Source organism: Emydura macquarii, unplaced genomic scaffold (genome assembly GCF_026122565.2).
Source record: "Emydura macquarii macquarii isolate MOO-44397 ecotype Brisbane River unplaced genomic scaffold, CSIRO-AGI_Emac_v2 contig_2768, whole genome shotgun sequence".
In the NCBI taxonomy this organism is placed as follows: Eukaryota; Metazoa; Chordata; order Testudines; family Chelidae; genus Emydura; species Emydura macquarii.
In genome coordinates this window covers 32,596,687-32,615,315 of record NW_027132905.1, presented here as the reverse complement: position 1 = coordinate 32,615,315, position 18,629 = coordinate 32,596,687, and the positions used below count along the sequence as shown (strand labels likewise).

At 59.2% G+C, this 18,629-nt stretch overlaps 1 protein-coding gene across 2 annotated transcripts in view; it reads right to left on the bottom strand.

Annotated features, from left to right (window-relative positions):
* Window positions 1-16,466, bottom strand: part of PCDH1 (protocadherin 1) — a 99,091-nt gene extending 82,625 nt beyond the window's left edge. For both annotated transcript variants that reach the window (XM_067566962.1, XM_067566963.1), the window contains exons 1-3: window positions 15,793-16,466; window positions 6,737-7,551; window positions 1,689-3,881 (exon numbers count right to left, since the gene is read on the bottom strand). In XM_067566962.1, coding sequence (XP_067423063.1) covers window positions 1,689-3,881; window positions 6,737-7,551; window positions 15,793-15,838 — 3,054 coding nt within the window. In that variant the 5' untranslated portion in view covers window positions 15,839-16,466. The remainder of the gene's footprint in view (window positions 1-1,688; window positions 3,882-6,736; window positions 7,552-15,792) is intronic.
* Window positions 16,467-18,629: the final 2,163 nt, after the last annotated feature.

Genomic DNA, 18,629 nt, shown 5'->3' with positions numbered 1-18,629 from the left:
TTCAAAAATAGAAAACTTTATTGAGGGCAAATTCAATGGGGGCAGCCCAGGCCCATGACAGATCCCAGCCCCATGAGACACACAGGTTACAATGCCATAGGGGGAAGCCCAGCCCCATGGCATACACAGGCATACAATGAAATGGGGGGAAGGGAGCCCAGTCCCATGGGACACACAGGCTACAATGAAATGGGGGGGAACCAAGCCCAATGGTGGACACAGGATACAATGCAATGGGGGATGGGGGAGGGGAACCCAGCCCAAGTTCACACAGGATACAATGCAAGAGGAGTGGGGGAGAGGAACCCAGCCTGAGGACACGCAGGATGCAATGCAATGGGGGAGGGGAACCCAGCCCAAGGACACACAGGATACAATGCAAATGCTGCAGGCAGGAAGCCCCCTGCCCCACCCATAGGCAGATCCCAACAGGGCCTCCAAAGCAAGAGCCCAGTGCAAGATGAGCCAGTCAGGCAGCCCAAGACAGGAGACCCTCAACGCCTCAAACCTCCACCTCATCCACCACCTCCATAGCCTGGTTCCCAGCTCGAGTGCACATCCGCCTGCCCCAGTCCCTCAAAATGCAGCCAGGACCTTTGCACTGCCCCCTCATGCAACGAGACACCCCCAGTCCCGAGGCTCAGCAGTGACCCCGCCCTGAATCTTGGCACAGCCACCTCCTGCTCCCAGCAGAGACCCCCATCCTGCCCCGCGAGCCCTCTCTCCGCAGCCCCGACAATCGGCACAGCCACCTCCTGCTCCCAGCAGAGATCCCCCCATCTCGCAAGCCCTCCGCTCCGCAGTTCCGACTCTCAGCACAGCCACCTCCTGCTCCCAGCAGAGACCCCCACACACATCGCAAGCCCTCGCTCCCCAGCCCCGACACAGCCCAGCACCCGGCTCTTGGTGACAAGCTGTGCTCTGATCTCTGCAGAGGGCTTGGCAGAGGCTGTGGCATCAGCTCCTGCGAGAGGCCCAGTTCTCAGGCTGGAGCAAACGCCACTGCTTTCTGCCTGTGCTGCAGCAAAAGGCCAGGCCCACCAGGAAGTGAGAGCTGGTGTTGGGACACAGGCTGGGCTCCCCACCCCAGGTGGCTCCACCAGGTGCAGAAGTAGCTTGTATTACAGATTTCCTTTGCACAAGGGCGGTAACAGGCTTGGGCCCCTCCCCCCGGGAGCCCCGTGCTGGCACTGGGCTGGGAGGAACTGGGTCCAGCACCCCCGCCCCAGGCAGGGTTGGAAGTCAGCTCCCTAGGGGACCTGCAAGGGGTAGGCCCCGGCAGCCCAGTGCAGATGGGCCAAGCATGACTCAGTGAATTGGGGGAGGGGTGCTGCCACCTGCTGGTGCTTGCAGACTTGGTCTCTAGCCCAGGGGTCGACGGCTCTTGGGGCCTGGGAGCTGTGGCTCCCGTCTGTCCAGGCCTTGGCCCAGCACCTGCAGGGCTCCTTCCATCAGGGCAACACCCAGCAATCAGCCACAGGCTACTGCCTGCAGGCCACGGTGGCTTCAGCCCCAGCCCTTTGCTGCCCCATGAATGAGCACTGGCTAGCTGCTCCATTAGTCCTCTGCCAGCCCCCCAGGCCATTCATGGGGGGCCTGGGACGGATCCAGGCTCACTCCCACACTTCTGTCCAGATGGCGCCCTTGTGACAGGGCGCGTCCGGCCGGCTCAGAACGAGCTCTCCTACCTGCTTGTTGGTGTATTTCTGGGGGTTGGTGCGGTAGCTGTAGTCGGAGTACTGCTCAGAGCCTGTCGAATTGTTGTCCCCTGTGCCCACAAAGGTGTTAGCTGCAGGCAGGTCCTGCACCACCTGGTGCTTCTTGGAAGCGGAGGGGGACTGAGGCTGCAGCTGGATGGAGGGCAGCGGCGAGTTGGAGCGGTAGTGGCGCCCCAAGTCCGGGCTGCCAGGCGGGTAGTTGAGAGGCAGGTGGATGCGGGGGCTGTCGCTGACGGAGTCATTCATGAGGTTGAACTTCAGGGATTTCTGCAGCCCCGTCTCCTCCTCGTCCTCAGCCGGCTTGGGCGGCTTGGGGGACTTGCTCTTCTTCACTTTGCTCTTGCTCTTGCTGCTCTTGTTGCCCTGTTTGGGAGCATACAGGTCCTTGGTCTCCTTCTTGCCCGCTTGGTAGCCGCTTTTGGCCTCCCTCTGCCGGCAGTAGCGCACCAACACCACCAGCACGATGACCAGGGTGACGGCCACAATGCCAGCGATGACCCCGAAGAGGATGTTGCTGCGCTGCTTGCTGCGCTCGTATTCGGGGTCACCAGCAATGTCGATGTCCAGGGGCGTGTCCAGGCTGTGGCCCAGCAGGGTTTCCAGGAGGGTGCGGTTGACCAGGGTCTCATTGACATAGAAGTGCACCAGCGCAGTGCCGTGCCGCGAGGGCTTGCCCTTGTCATTGACGCGCACCACCAGCCGGTGCAGGCCATGGTGCTTCCGCAGGATCTCCTTCTCCAGTGTGATGTCCCCGCTCTGCGGCGAGATCTGGAACAGTTCAAAGGGGTTACCCCCCATGATGCTGTACATCAGCTCTGCGTTGACCCCTGAGTCAATGTCCTCGGCCTTGACCTTGCTGACCTGCTGGCCAGGGCTGGTGTGGGGCAGGATGTGCTTGTAGGAGGCATTGGAAGGGGAGGTGATGAAGGGGGCGTTGTCATTCTCATCCAGCACGTTGATTGTCACCCCCACGTAGGCAGATCTGGGAGGGTCCCCACCATCCACAGCCTTGAGCCGGAAGGTATACGTGCTCTGCTGCTCCCGGTCAAACGAGATACTGGAGAGGATGGTGCCGGTGCCATTCTGGATGACAAAGTCCCCATTGTCCTGTTCCACCGACAGCTGGATGTGGGCGTTGTCGCCCTTGTCAGCATCAATCACTGTCACCATGCCCACCGGGCTCAAGGGAGGCATGTTCTCCATCACCGAGAAGTTGTAGCTGCTCAGCATAAACTTGGGGTCATTGTCATTCCTGTCCATGACATTGATGGCCACAGATGCTGTGCCCTTGAGGCTGGGGCTGCCCTTGTCGGCTGCCACCACCAGGAATTCATAGCGCTCCCTCTGCTCCCGGTCCAGCACTGTCTTCACCCGGATCTCGCCCGAGTCAGGGTCGATGGAGAAGAAGCCCTTGGAGGAGGGATCCATGACCAGCGAGTAAACCAACTTGGCATTGGAGCCGCTGTCAGCGTCGCTGGCACTCACCGCCATCACCAGGTCATCGGCGGCGTTGTTTTCCGGGAAGGCCACCTCAGTGAGACTCTGGCTGAAAACTGGGGCGTTATCATTCACATCCACCACTTGCACCTTGAGGGAGTTGGTGCTGGAGAGGGGTGGGTTTCCCGAGTCCACAGCCACAATCTCGATGGTGTACTCCTTCACCGCCTCATAGTCCAGCGGCGTGGTGGTCTGCAGGAAGTACTTCTTCTTGCTGTCACTGCCTGTCTCGCTGGCCTGTCTCAGCTGGAATGGGACATCACCAGCAACCACACAGGTGACCACGGCATTCTCACCTTCATCCCGGTCAGACACCTGTACCAGAGCCACGGGCGTCTCCACGGGCACGTCCTCTGAGATGTTGGCCATACCATCCTGATGGGTGACGAGCCCGATGCCCCGGATCTCAATGGAGGGGGCGTTATCATTCATGTCTTTGATGGTCACCACCACCTGCGTTCGGGCACTCTTGGGGTTGGCTCCCTTATCTTTGGCCAGGACAGAGAACTTGAGGATATTGACATCCTCCCGGTCAATGGGCCCTTGCACAGTGATGAGGCCCGTGGCCCTGTCCAGGCGCAGCAGGCGGCGCACCATGTCCGAGGCCTGGTGGAAGGAGTAGTCGATCTCAGCATTGACGCCCTGATCCGAGTCGTTGGCTTTCACCTGTGGGAGGAGGAGGAGGAGAAGGTGAACAGGAGCCAAGAGGGCTGAGCTCCCCAGGAGCCACCACAACTGCCCCCTGGGGACCAGAGCAAGAACCGCCCTGGAAGGCAGGAGACACCCAGCAGGGAGAAACCAGGCTCTCTCCTCGGAGCCCTGGGAGCGCTGATGGCACAGCTGGGAGAGGTTCCTGTTGGGAGGGAGACGCACCCTGTCCATGTTGTTCCCGTGAAACTGGCTTGACCAGTTAGGCTGCGTCAGTCCCACTCCCTGCCCTCCCACTCTGGCATGCGAGGAATTCTCCATGGGAACCAGCCAGCCAGCAGGTCTGACACCCAGCACCAGGAAGGAACAGGGAGGCAGCCCGCCCAGGTGAGCTGGCCTCGCCTTGCGGGGCCTCACCGCAGCAGAGAGCAATCCCAGCCTGGCAGTGCACACCCCTTTGCTAAGCTGGCTCCTGACTCACCCACAGGGAGGCTGGGATGGAACCCATTGCTTCCCATTCTGGGGCGTTGCCCCAAAGCAGTGATTGTACCTGAGCCATCCTGAGCCAAAGCCAGCCCAGTGCCTGCTGCAGTCCAGTGCAGACAGCAAGTGATTCCCAGGGCTGGGGCAGCAGGAGGCTGCAGGTCGGGATTGAGGGCACTGGAAGAATTGAGTGTGGGGGGAGCCCAGGACTGGAACAATGGGGGGAGCGGCTAAGACTCAGTAATGTGGGGCAGAGCTGGGGACGAGCTATGGGCTGGAATAGCGGGGAGGGGAGAGTTGTGGGTCAAGACTGAGGGCATCAGCCTAGCTGGGGAATGGGGGAAACCCAGGACAGAAATAGTGGGGGGGGGGAGGACAGACTGGGATCAAGGGGCAGCTCCAGAGGGGCATTGGCTGAGCTGACAGGCAGGTGTGAGCTGAAGTGGCATACCTTAGGTGTCCAGCGCCCAGGGGCCAATATTTGTATTCTCCCCCACTCGTTGGTGGGGGGTCTGTGGGTCCGTTTCCCACTTACCCCTACTCCCCCCCCCATGGGGATGGCGGGTGTGACAGCAGTGGCGCACCGAGGAGGCAATACCCCCAGGCACCAGCCTAGAGGGGGCTCTGGCCAGGACCTCCTCGTAGGATCTGCCCCCTGCTGACATTTCTGGCGGCCATGTGGACTCAGCCCCTCCGGCGGCCTGATTATACCCAGTGCAGATGGGAGGCGGAGGGGCCAGATCGGCGCAGCTGCCAGGGATGTCAGCGGGGAACGGCTCCTCCGAGGAGGGTCCGACCGGCGCCCGCCCCACATGCTGGCACCCAGAGGCATGACTCCCCCCCCTCCCCTCAGTACCTCACTGGAGAGCTGCCCATACTCTGCATGGCTCCAGCCCCGCCACCACCCCTACCCGGGCTCCTCCCTTGCAGGAGTTCTGCATTCACATAATCCTGTTTCCACATTTATTATTTGCTTTCTAAAGAATCTGAGATTTGTCTAACGTTTGCTTTCCTAATCAGCCCGCTGAGCGGCCTCTTCTCTGCCCCATTTGCTGCTCTTCCCGTTATCTCGCTCAGCAGATTTGGATGGAGAACAAAAGTTGTTAAATGTAAATTCCACCTTTTACCTCCACTCTCAGAGCCGAGGAGTCATTTTCCTCCTGGAAGATAAAAGCTTAGCAATGGCAGCAGCAGAGCTGCAGCCCATTCTCTTGCCGCTGCTGCCTTATCTTCCTCCAACTTTCACTCTCTTAACAGTGAAAAATGAATTCTTAAAATTCACAGCAAAATTAGCGAGCAGAGCGGACGAGTGCTGGCCGCGCTCTGCTTATTAAGATGGCAGCTGCAGATAAACAGATGTCAGTTCCCATCAGCTCAGTGCCCCTTCCACCAAATCCACAGAGATCCACCCCTCCGGGCCACCAGCCAATCAAGATGGGCACTAGGAGGCCACGGCTGGGCTCTGAATTCTCCTGTAGAGTCTGTGGCATACAGGCTGCCACGGGACTTCACAGCCAGCAGCAACATGCATTGTTTGTGCATGCACAGGAGATGCTGCGCTGCCCCATGTCTCCCTAGGGAGCAGGAGCTTCCCAGGGGTAGCCAAGCTAAAGGAGCCTGCTTTACTTTCAGCAGCTTCTTAATGTTGTTGAAAGGGAGCCTAATGTCCTGTTTGGAGCAGCATTTAGCACACCTAGGCAGTGAGCAGGCTACCCCAGCACAGCTCTGCTGGTGCCCCTCAATCCCAACCCCCAGCCCCTGCTGTCTCAGCCCGGGGCTTCCCTCACTGCTTTTCCATTCCTAACCTTACCACACGCTGGTGTGGTTTACTGGGGAAGCTGCCCATCTACTGGCATGACGGATAAGACCACAAAACCCCTGCCACTTGTGATCATGCCACGCCTGAAACCAGGCCCCCAGCAGTGCCTCAACACATTCCCATACCCACATACTGTGAGCCCTTTCGGACAAGGACTGTCATTCTGTTCTGTTTGTACAGCATCTGGCACCATGACTGGACCCCATGTGGGCTACCATAATATACCTAATAATGTACAGTACCTAGTGAAGTGGGGGCAGTATTACTGTACTGCACCTAATAATATACAGTGCCGACTGCAATGGGGGGTCTGCTCCACCATGACTTGGGCTTCTTGGTGCTACCGTAGTGCACCTAAAAAGGTACAGCACCTAGCGCAACAGGGGCCTGGTGATTCCATAATACCCCTAATAAATAATAATCACAGTCAGTAATATAGAGTCACTCCAGCTGCCCCACCTCCCTCCCTTGAAAGCTGCTGAACGGAAGCAGGAAGTTGGCCTGGGCAGCGCCTGGGCGAGGCGCACAACCCTGCTTGCGTGCGATGCTCAGTGTACCACGGCATGCTCACCTGCAGGACAGAGTGCCCCACGGGGCTATTCTCTGACAGCTCCGCCTCATACAGGGCCTTCTCAAACTTGGGCGTGTTGTCGTTCATGTCCAGGATGGTGATGCGCAGTAGGGCGCTGCTTGCCCGCGGTGGGCTGCCTCCATCCTGCACTTTGATGGTCAGGTCATAGGAGTCCCACTGCTCCCGGTCCAGGTTCCCCATGACAATCAGCTGTGGCTGCTTCTCGTCTTGGTCCTCCGCCACCTGCAGACCGAAGAGCTCCTGTGCCTCAGGCCCAGCCAGGAGCTCGTAGGAGGCAACACCATTGGTGCCCGCATCGCGGTCCATGGCCAGGGGGATGGGGAAGAGCACCCCAATGTTGGTGTTCTCAGGAATGACCAGCGTGATGACGGGCGAGGCGAAGTTGGGCGTGTTGTCATTGATGTCCAGCACCTCGATCTGCCCCTCCAGCAGGCGCGGGCTCATGTTCTTCATCAGGTCTGTGATGGACACCTCGAACTCCAGGAAACAGGTGTCCCCTGGGAACTGGTTCTGGCACTCGCGCAGGCTCTCCCGGTCGATGGAGGTCTCCGTGGTGTAAATGTCCCCTGTCTTGCCATCCACACGCAGGTAGGGGGCCCCCACCTCCAGCTTGTAGAGATGCCCCACGTCGGGTAAGCCGTAATCGGCTGCCAAGCTCCCAATGAGCGTGTTGGGTGGCTGCTCCTCCAGCACCTTGTAGATCACACGCGTCCCAGAGCCCAAGGTGGGGAGCTGCAGGAAGAGCCACAGGCCCAGACCGACTGCCAGCCAAGTCATCCTGCTCTGGACAGGGGCTGCAAGGAAGCATGGATACCACAGGTTAGGGACAGCATGCTCCATTCTACCTGCCTCGGACAGGGGAGGCCCAGGAGGGCTCCAGAGAGAAGCCCCCACCCTCCTGCCAGTCATGGAGCAGCTGAGCAGCTCCCTGCTCCACATTCACCTCCCTGCTGCGGTGGGCACAGGAGCTGCTCTCCAGTAGCCTCCTGCAAACAGGTGCCCAGGAGAAAGGCTCCTGCAAAGCCCCCCTGCCTGTAACGACAAAGGCACCGAAACCAGTCCCACGCCTGTCCCTGCTCACCAGCTCATCACAATGCAGTCACTGCACCGAGACAGATACACACAGAGTGCGCTGCAGAAGGCCTTCCACCTGCACTGCACAGCGTGCTCTAGCCAAAGACAGCCTCGCAGCCCACACCAGAGACACTGTGCCCTGCCAGCGCTGCAGTGACATGCTCCCCCCGCCCAGTGCTGCAACGACACACTTTGTGAGCGCCTGCCCCCCACCCCGACCAGTGCTGCAGCAACATTCTGCGAGTGCATCCTCCCCGCCCCTGGCGCTGCAGCAACAAGCTCCATGAGCTCCCGCCCCTCCACCCCACCCAGTGCTGCAGCGACACAATCCGCAAGCGCAGGCCCCCCCACCCAGCGCTGCAGCGACACAATCCACAAGCGCAGCCCCCAAACCCCTGGCGCTGCAGCGACACAATCCGTAAGCGCCCACCCCATCTGGTGTTGCACCATCACATGTTGCGCCCCCTGCACACTGCAGTGAGCACGGAGATCCAGTCCTGGCCCTAGGGGGCTGCAGTACAGCAGATGAGGCTTCCAAGGCATTGAGGCCAGCTCATAAAGTTGCTCCTACCTGGGCACTGCCCCACATCGAGTGTCTCCCCTCCCCACAGCACTGCTGCTCTGGCCCCAAGATGGGCTCCCCAGCCACAAGGGATAGTCTGGGCTCTAGCCCTGCTCACACTGCGGTATGAGAGCAATTCGCAAGGGCCTACTCGGGTGGGGGCAGGGTTTTGAGGGGCACACACACACAGTAACCTCCCCCCAGCATACAGTAACCTCCCCCCAACACACACACACACACACACAGTAACCTCCCCCCAACATGCGAGCGTGCGCACGCGCACACACACAGTAACCTCCCCCAGCACACGCACACACACACACACACACACACACAGTAACCTCCTCCCAACACACATGCACTGTGACTCCCGCCAACACATGAGTGCCCCAAGAGACAGAGGGCTCAACTGCCAATACAGAGCCAATAGCCGCACCAGAGATGACACCCCCACACTGCTTGCCCCCCACAACGCATTATCTTCTTAGAACACCACAATCCCAGCCAACGTCCGAATGCTGGCTTCACCAAACTTGCCAGCCCCTAGCATGACTGTCCATGACCTGAAACATGGCCCCACAACCCCAACTCTCCAGGGCCAGGGCCCAAGCATAATTTTTTCGGGCACAGTACAAATTTGTAACACGGGCCCTCTCCTCCACACATAAAGGGGGTTGCAGCCTGGGCCGAGCCCCCCAGGGTCTCCAGGCCCCAGTAAAGTGTACCCTTTTCCCTCCCCCATGTGGGGGCCCTGCCCAGGGCCCCCCAGTACTGCTCACCTCCATGAACATCACCCTGCCCATGCCCCACAGAAATTCCTCCTACTCTGAACAGACATGCTGTGCCGTACTCTGACCTCTCCACACCACAGCTCCCCGGCCCCTACGCATCCAACACCACCCCCAGCCACCACACAAATACCTCCTTGCTAGGCCTCGAAACACACTCTGAAAGGAGATGCCCCCTGACAGCCATGCCTGCTCCGCACTCCTCACTCTCCTCAGGGCCAGGGCCAGCCACAGGGCTGCCGCCAAGAGACGCCCACCAGGCCCAGCCCCTCCAAGCAGGCCTGGCCTCACCCCAATGAGCAACGCCAGGCCCCCCCAGTGAGTCAGAGCACGGGGGGATTAGCAGCCCTGCCCCAGCCTCACAGCTGGGGAGCGTCACCAAGTGCCTGAGGAGAGGGGGAGAAACGGGGGCGCTTTACAGTTGCCCAGCCCTGGAGAGATGCTGCAGCTACAAGCCTGAGGGACGGTGACACCTGGTCATTGGACTCACGCTCACAAGGATCTCCCCAGCCCAGAGGGCCCCTCCCCCACATACATGGTAAGCCCCAGACCACCCTGGTCACGGCAAGCCTCCCAGCCCTTCTCTTTGCACCAACACACTCAGCAAGGCCCGCTCCCCCCCACAAGTGATCACACAGAACACGGCCAGCCCCAGGCTACCCCCTCCCATTCGTTGCGAGTCCCTTCCCCTTCACACACAGCAAGTCCCTCCCTTTCCCTACCCCCACTAGGGTACACGGCAAGCGTCCACCCCACCCACTCCCGTTGCTGCTCTGACCCATGATGGGACCCTTGCTGTGTTTCCCTCAATAAGTGAGCAGGGCAACAGGCAGTTCCAAGGACAGCCGGGGCACCACCCCCCAGTTTTACACGTCCCATCATAAGTCCCTGCTCCCGTGCAGAGCAGGGGACCCACCCCGTGCAGCTGCCTTGGCCTCTCCTCTCCGGCACAGATGACAGCCACTTCCACAAGCACAGAAAAAAATGAGGGGGAAGTCTTCACTGCCCTGCTCCTATGGGCCAAGCCCTAGCCTCACAGCCGAGATTTCCCCTCCCAGGCCCCTGGAACTGCTCTCCCTTTGGAATTGCTGTCCCACTTTGCTAAATGCCCTTCACACAGGGCTAAAAAATCCTCCCCCACCCCCAGTGAAATGCTGGGAGGAGGCGAGCTCAGCAGCATGAGTGAGAGGTGGCTGTGGCACGGCACTGACAGACAGCCCAGGAGCCGCCTGTGCGTGGGACAGGCCCATTTGTCCTGGAGAGGTGTGAGAGCAAAACAAGTTCCTCCAAGTAACAAGGGACACAGAGACTCAGCCCGGCTGGGCCTGCGCCTGGCCTCGGAGAATTACATTCACAGGCACAAAGAAGAAAGTACCAATCCCCTTTGGTGGCGAATAGGTCATGGAGGGAGATAAAAAGCTGAAGGCAGCCCCAGCATGCCCACCTGCCCGTACATGCATGCCCACACCGCAAGCACATGTGCCCTTCTCAGTCACCCTATTGCTCAGCAGCACCTTAGAAAATGGCTGTGTACAGAGAGAGCGAGACAAACGAATGCCGTCTAATTAAGGCACTGGGAGATCCCAAGTTGGACAGACCCCAAGAGTCAGTAGAGATCTATTGAGTTCCCTGGTAATGCCCTTTCTGAGCTGCAGCTGGGCCTGGAGCTGCTCCCAGAGGTTGTTTGCCCATGTCTGTTTATTCTAGGCGTGGGTTGCAACTGCATCTATGTCACTGAGCACTTCATTGGGCAAGGTTCAGGGGCAAAGGTGAAAGTCGCAGGATAAGGCAATCCCGTGCTGATCAGTCAGCCTGAGTCAGCCATTGCTCAGGCTCTACAGGTGGGTTTCCAGCAGGGCTCAGCACCCAGCAGCTCCCATCGGACAAGTGGTTGGTCTGGGCAAGTCCAGCACACCCTGTCACTCCTCTCACTCCAGCAGGGCCAGAGGCAGGGCCCAGACCAGCATTCACTCACAGGGCAATCACCTTGGCAGAAGCAGGCCCTGCATTTTTGCCCCTCAGAAGACTGTGGCCCTGGCCCCCGGCCATATCCTGCTGGTGCCAAGTGGGTATGTGAATGATTCATGCACGTGGCTGTGAATGACACACTGCAGAGCTAACAGAGCCTAAAGCTCCACCATGAGGATTGGGGCCGACAGCGCTGCTCCTTGGGCACAACGGAGCTGTCCACTGCAAAGGGAAAACTCATCTGTGCCAGACACTCCCCCCAAGAGCTCAGGACTATACCAAACCTGCCCACCTTCTGCTCCAAGGCCAGGCGCACTCCTCCGACCAGCCTGCACCGCTCAACACCCAGAGCAGTGTGGACATTTACAAACTAAACTACTGCACTGCACGCACAGCTCCGCCCCCCGGGAGCCAGGATCCCCATAGTGAAGCAAACATGGCTGTCGCTCAATGCACCATTGGAAGGCGCTCAGATATGGTGGTGACCAAGAGGGTATCAGAACCCTCTGCAGAATTACATCCCAACAGCTGCTACAGGAACACAGAACTCCAACGTTAGGAAATGCCACAATTATGGTTGCCTGTGGGACCTTAGTTAGTCCCCTTTGTGCATCAGCATTAGGAGACAGGCTTTAATTACATGCTCACATACTATTGTTTCCACAGGACTCTGCCTCATTCAGTGCACAGTGTGGACAGGACTCCATGCTCAATATTTCTGTTTATCCATCATTCACTGCATGGCCCCAAGTCTGTCTTACTGCACTCTACTCAAACCAGTACCTGAATACAGAATTATTCATTTCCTCCTGGGCTTTTCTATGGTACTCATCACTACCATATCTGAGTGCTTCACAATGCCCCATGAGCTTGGGAGGGGTTGTTATCCCCATTTTACACATGGGGAAGTGAAGCAGAGAGATTAAGGCCAAAATTGCCAAAGGTGTGGAACAAATGTTGGGTGCCCAGTCTGAGAAGGCCCAGTCTTTCAGTAGCACATTGGATAGCACTTTATATGTTCAAAGCACAGCTCCTGTCGTCTTCAGTTGCAGCTGTGAGCACTCAGCACTTCTGCAACTTTGGCCTACCGTGTCAGAAGTCAGGCTCCCCAAAAAGAGAAACCACGTGGCCACCTGGGCGGATTCTCATTTACCTAGCACCTCATGCAGGCTACAGACTCTGTTCCAGAGGTAGGGATAGACTCCAGTCCTGAGGGCAGTGTTCAACTGCAGCAACTGAGACCATCCTCTCTCTTCCTGCAAACCCCTCCCACACACATCCCAGCACCTTACCCACTGCACACCTTCCAATTTCTGCAGCAAAGGAGGTAGGGGCTCTACAGAAAGCAGCCTCCTTTACTACACAGCCCTGATTCATCCCTAGACCAGGTCCACCCCGTGCACTTAATGAAGCAGGGGTCCAGTGCAAAAAGCAATATGTAATTAAAGGCTGTATCATAATGCATAGGTACAAGAGGACTTAATTAGGGTTACACGCAAACTTAATTCAGTCATTCCCTAATTTTTGAGTACTTGACTTTGCCACCTTAACATTCCTTTATAAATGTTATTTCCTACTTTAAAAAAAAATTGAAAAAACTAAATTTTCATCACATCAAACAACACTGATGCCAACAGGGGTCATCAGCGGAGCTGTGATCTTTCCACAACACAGTCCTTTGCCATGTGAGCTAATAGCAGTAGTAGATTGTCAACCTCAATGTGGACCTGCCACTAGAGGGGGATGGGTTTCACAGGTATTTGCTAAACAGTAATGTTGAAAGGAAGGAATCCTGGTTCTGGATTCTGGTTCTGGAGGGGAATGTTCTCTAGTGGTTACAGATCTCTGTCCTATCTCATCTTGTCCCTCCCCTGATGCTATCTCCTGACTCCTGCCCCTACTTACTCCCATCTCTGCTCCTAGCCTCACCCCTCCACGGTTCCTGGTCCTGCCCCTCTCTCCCCAATTTCCCCTTCTCAGCTGCCATCCCCCCATACCTATCCCCAGCCCCTGCCATGACCACACCCTGATCCTATTCCCATCCCTCGATTGGCTCCTGTCCCCTCCCACACCTACCTTGTTCTGTCCCCACTCCCATCTTCTGCCCCCCATTCTGTTCCTACCCATACTTCCCCCTGAGCTCCTGCCACACCCCCTGCCCTGCATCAACCCCTTCTCCTTCTGGGGCACAGCAGGGCAGCACTGAGGGCACAGAACAGACAGCCCCCTGCTCTCAGTCCCTGCCCTGCACCACAGCAGCCCCTGGGCTTTGGGGGAAACAACAGCAGGGAAGGTCCTGCTCAGCCCCCGCAGTCCTGGGCAGAGCATGCTCAGTTCAGACAGAATGTTGAGATTTTAGAGGCTGAATCTCTTTCTACTGAGCATGTGCACACTAAGGTTTTCAAAGGCTTTTCACTTGACCAAATGTGGGTGTTTTTTCCCAGGACCACAAAAGGCACCTCCCCAACATTTAGATTGCCCCACTGCCAAATTTCAACCATTCACCCCACGGTGGGGAGGCAACAGATCTTCTCCACCCAACAGCAGTGGGGACGTTTTTAACATGGGCAAACATGTATGTGTCTAAAATGTCTGAACCCTTTTAGCTGAAACCTTCCGAAAGACTCGGCCTGAGGCAGGCAGCCAGCGAGTGTGGGAAATTTCAGCCTGAACAGTTGGTGTTTGGTAAAATTATAAGCGACTGAAAACAAGGGCTTACAGGGGGGAGTGTTGGGCAACCATAGCTACAGGCAGCGCTACCTGGCCACCTAGCATGGAATAGGACACAGAAAAATCACATCTGCCTATCCAGGACTCCCTGGGCCTGACCCCATCCCAACAGCTGCAGGCAAAAGGAACCCCCAACACAGAGGGAGCAAGAGGTGGGAAGCAAGCACCAGCGGCCAGAAACCTGAGACTGGCACCACATGGGGTGGGTTGCATTACAGGATGCAAGAGATTGCAACTGCCCTGCTCTGCTCTGCCCACTTGGCCCCAGAGCCCGGGCATCAAGCCGCCCACCCTCCCCACCACAACCACACTAGGCTGGAGCTCTCTGGACTTAGCACAGCCTAGCCCTGGGCTAGGACACCGGGGAGCCCAGCCCCAGAGGGAGGCTGGCAGCTGGGCAGAGTGACCCAAGAAAGAGGCAAAAAGGGATTAAGGGGGAAATGCCTGGCCCAGTCCCGGCCCCCCCACTACACACCAGGGCAGGCGGGAGCGCACGGGGGGAGAGGGAGGTGTTAAACAGGGGCGCGCACGGTGTACGCGCATACACGCGGCGGGAGGCGCGCACACGCACTCTACAACCGCTCAGGGGAACTAATCACGGGTCAAATCCCCAGGCTGTTGTCTCAGACTCTGACCAGGCGAGGAAAGCTGGGGAGGAGGCGGCGTTTGGATCATTTAGAAAGAGGCACCAGCATCCCCTGGTAGCTAGCTTCTCGTTCACAGGCACACACACACACCCCATGGCAGGGGCGCGCGCACACACACGCAAACAGCGCCAGTGGCACACGCGCGCACTCTCTCTCTCTCTCTCTCACATACATACACACACACACGCAAACAGCGCCAGTGGCACATACACACACACACACAAACAGCGCCAGTGGCACACGCGCGCACTCTCTCTCTCTCTCTCACACACACACACACGCAAACAGCGCCAGTGGCACACACGCGCACTCTCTCTCTCACACACACACACACAAGCAGCGCCAGTGACGTGCACACACACAGAGTCTCTTTCTCGCCCTTACACGCAGCATTTGCCCGGAGAGCCGGAGTAGGTTGGGTTTTTCCCGGGGAAGTTGGGGGAGGGCAGCAAGGCGCCGGGCGCGGCCAGCCGTTGCCAAGCAGATGAGCCAGTTCCAGCCCGGGTGAGCGATCCGGGAGCCGCCGGTCCCCCCGCGAGCTCTGGGCAGCCTCGCCCGGGGATGGAAGCAATAGTACAACAAGTGTCAGGAAGCCGGCCGTGCGGCGCTGCTGTCCGACCGGCCCGGTCCCTCCGGGGCAATGCGGCGCGCAGCCCGGCAGCTGCTTCGCTTTTAACTTGCCCCCGACTCTGAGCAGCCGGCGAGAGCCCAGGGTACAGGCAGCTCCGCCCCGGACCTGGCTCGGACTAGGGCAGCTCCGCCATCGACCCCTTGCTGCCGGCGGGAGGGAGGTGGAGGCTCCTTCTCGCCCAACAAGCCTCGGGAATCTCCGGGGACTAGATAGCTGAAGTCCGGGAGCCCAAGGCGGGGGCGGGGCGGATGCGCCCCCACTACGGCTCCGACCCCGGGCAGCCTCAGGTATCACGACGCCAGGCTCAGCACACAGCCTGGGAAGAAAGTTGGTGGCCCCACAAGCAGCGGAACTGCAGCCCAGTCTGGCCCCTTTCCCCCCCCGGCTGCCCGCACGCTTCCCTCCCTCGCTGGGCGCACGCAGCATCCGCCCGGCTGAGCTGCCCGGCATCGCCTCTGAGCACAGCTCCCGGGCACCCCGCGCCCCACACGGGGCCGCCCCGCTCCTCGCCTCGCCTGTGCAACCAGGCACCCCAGCCTCAAGCGCCTCCTCGGCCGCCGCTCCCTGCCCCCGGAGGGCTCCCGCATTCCGACACAGCCGGCAGCGCCGGGCAGGCGCCCGGTTGCGCCTCTTACTTGGGTGCGGAGAGCGCCGTGTGCGCGTCTCCTCTGGCTGCTCCATCGCCTGCCCCCGCCGGGACCGCTTGTTCCCCACAAAACCGGCAAAATCCCGGGGGACCCGTTGCGGCCGGTCGGGGCTGCGGCTCCCTCCCGGCGCGGCGAGCGGAGCGGTGCTAGCGCAGCCGTGTCCGTCGCAGTGTCCGGCTCTCGGCGTGTGTGAGGCTGTGCCAGGGACGCACCGAGCCGGCCCAGCCCCCTCCCCCTCGCTGCTCCGCCTCTCGCCGCTCGGCGCCGCCAGCACCCGGAGGTGGAGCCCGGCGGGCGGGGCGGGGACTCAGCTAAACCGCCGCCGAGCGCTGCGCTGAGCTCCAGGGATTGAGGTTGAGCCTCTGGCTCGATCGCGGCGCGGGTTGGAGCTGGAGCCGTCCGCCTGTTACCCCGACACCTACAGAGCCCGGAGGGGGCTCGGTGCGCGCAGCGCGCATCTCACGGGCCCCGGGAAGTGAGCCAGGCCCCCAGCCCTCCCCGACTGCCTCCCGCCAGCCCGGCGGCAGTGCTCAGGGGAGCGCCCCGGAGCGCCTCCCAGTTTTGCTGGGGGCCCACAAATGTGCCCCCGAAAGCCTGGCTGGAAGGCGGAGCCTGCGTCCCTTTGTCCCCCCGGCCTTGGCAGTCCGATAGCCGGCCGGCCAGCCCGCGGCGCGCCCGCACCGTGCCAGCGCAGCCTGCCCTAGCACGGGGGTGACTCAGCCTTGACCCCCTCATCCCGCCTCGCCGGGGAACCGCCAGCCCGCCGCACAGCTTGCCCTGCCCCCTCCCCTCCATTAGAGGCTCTGTACTCGTCTGAGAGCAGGAGGAATTGGCCCGTCTCCGCCCCTGGGAGCCGACGGCAGGTGCCCCGCGCGTCCTTCGTGTGTACTCCCCGGAGCGGAGCGGAGCGGAGGAGAAGCCTCGGAGCAGCGCGCGGCCGAGTGCTGAGAGAAGCCGCTGGAGGGGCCTCTACCGCAGCATAGCCCGGGCAGCTGCACAGGCCCCTTCCACCCTGGACACAAGGCCGGACCGAAGGGCAGCTCAGTGAGGGGCCAGAGCCCCATCATTTGGCTCATTCGCCCACTATAGCGCTGGGACCTAGGCGAGGGAGAGGGCCAGGCCCTTCCGTCCCTGCCTGGCTGGGGACTGAGATCCGCTGGTCTTGGCCTAGTCAGAGCAGGCACCCCTTCAGGAAATGCTGCCTCGGAAGCCCAAGGATGCTTGGCAGCTCCACACACAGCTCTGGCCTCCACTGCCTGCTGTAGGCCAAGGTGCAAAACTTGGGTATCCCCAGTCTCCTGGAGTCTGTGACCATGGAGCCTGGCTGGGACAGGCTGCTGCTCTTGGAGCCCTGGGCAGCTCAGGTGGCAAACAGCAGGTCGTGTATCTGGTGTCAGCACACTGCTGAGTCATGCTTTTATTACAGTGTTAGATACCTTTGGGCAGAGCTGAGCAGCTGCAGGTTCCCCCACTGACCTGAGTGCAACAGCTGCAAGCTCCCACCCTGCTCCACTACAGGGCTGAGTCGATACACGTTTGCACTTCTAGACCTCTCTGACACAGGGACCTCTGTGTGTAGGGCAGCCTGATGGGGGTGAGAACATTCCCTGTCATGGCCACTACCCACGCATAGTGTGCTCCAGGGCACCCATACCCTGTGATAATCATCCCTGAGGGTCCGAGCAGCTCCAGTGACAACTGGCCCTCTGTCCTTTTAATCCCAGTGTAAATGGCCTGGGTTTGCAACCTAGATTTGCCTATGCCAACATTCAACCAGGCTCTCCCAGGCAGAGCTGTCAGGGCTAGCCTGGCCATTGGGGCGCTGGCTGCATACAGACAGGATGCATGCTCTGTAGTGCAAGAGAAAAACCTTTAGGCTGGGAGGCCAGGGCACTAGCCCTGTGGGGCTGACTTTCAGGAAGAGTTGCGACGGGGTGGGCCAGTTCTTCACAGCCCTGCCCTGGAGTGGATTGAGTCATGGATTTATAGCCAAGAGGTGGAGCTTCTTCTCTGTTCCCCTGCAGTATGTGAGAGAGAGAGAGGCAGAGAGGAGCACGGTTTCATGCTGAGCTAAATGAACCTGTTGCATGCACACACAGTACAGCCTGCCAGCTCCCCTCCTTGCACACATGCTGCTCAGCTCTCCTTTGATGACCCACTGCACCATCTAGAGGCTGCTTTGTCCTGCTATGGAGCTGGCATTGGCTGTGGCCAGACTACTTGCCCCAAGCAGGCATCTATCTGCATCTCCCTGGGAGAGACTCAGCGGAGGGCACCCAAGCATGGTTCGCTTCCTGGCAGGCAGGAAGAAGGGATACAGGGAGTTGTCAGGAACTGATTTCCTCTTGTGAGGGGATCTTGCCCTTCCAGCGAACTCATAGGATTTCCTGAGGTTTTTTAATCTCAAGCCCTTTAGGTTTCTCTGGGACAGGTTTTTCTTTGGTGTAAAGTCACCTGCAATCAAATCAGCAGAAGACACCAAAATCAGAGGGGACCAAATCCCTGGAAGATCAACGTCCACCTACAGAGGGAACTAGAGAAATCAGCACTAGCTGAGAGCGAGGGGTTATTTTTTATTATTTGTATTTTTATTATTAAAGAGAGGGAATAAACAGCCCAGAGACATCATGAAGGCATCTGCTTGCATTCTACTGCAGTTGCTTCTGAGAAGGGGCCAAGATCCAGAAGCAGAGAGAGGATGATTTCCCAGAGTCTGAAGCACTGTCCAAGGTGAGCCGTGAAGATTCAGGATGGGTCCCATTAAGATACATTGTGGAGCCATGGATGTAAACTCAGGGCAAAGGCCCCAACATCTGAGATAATTT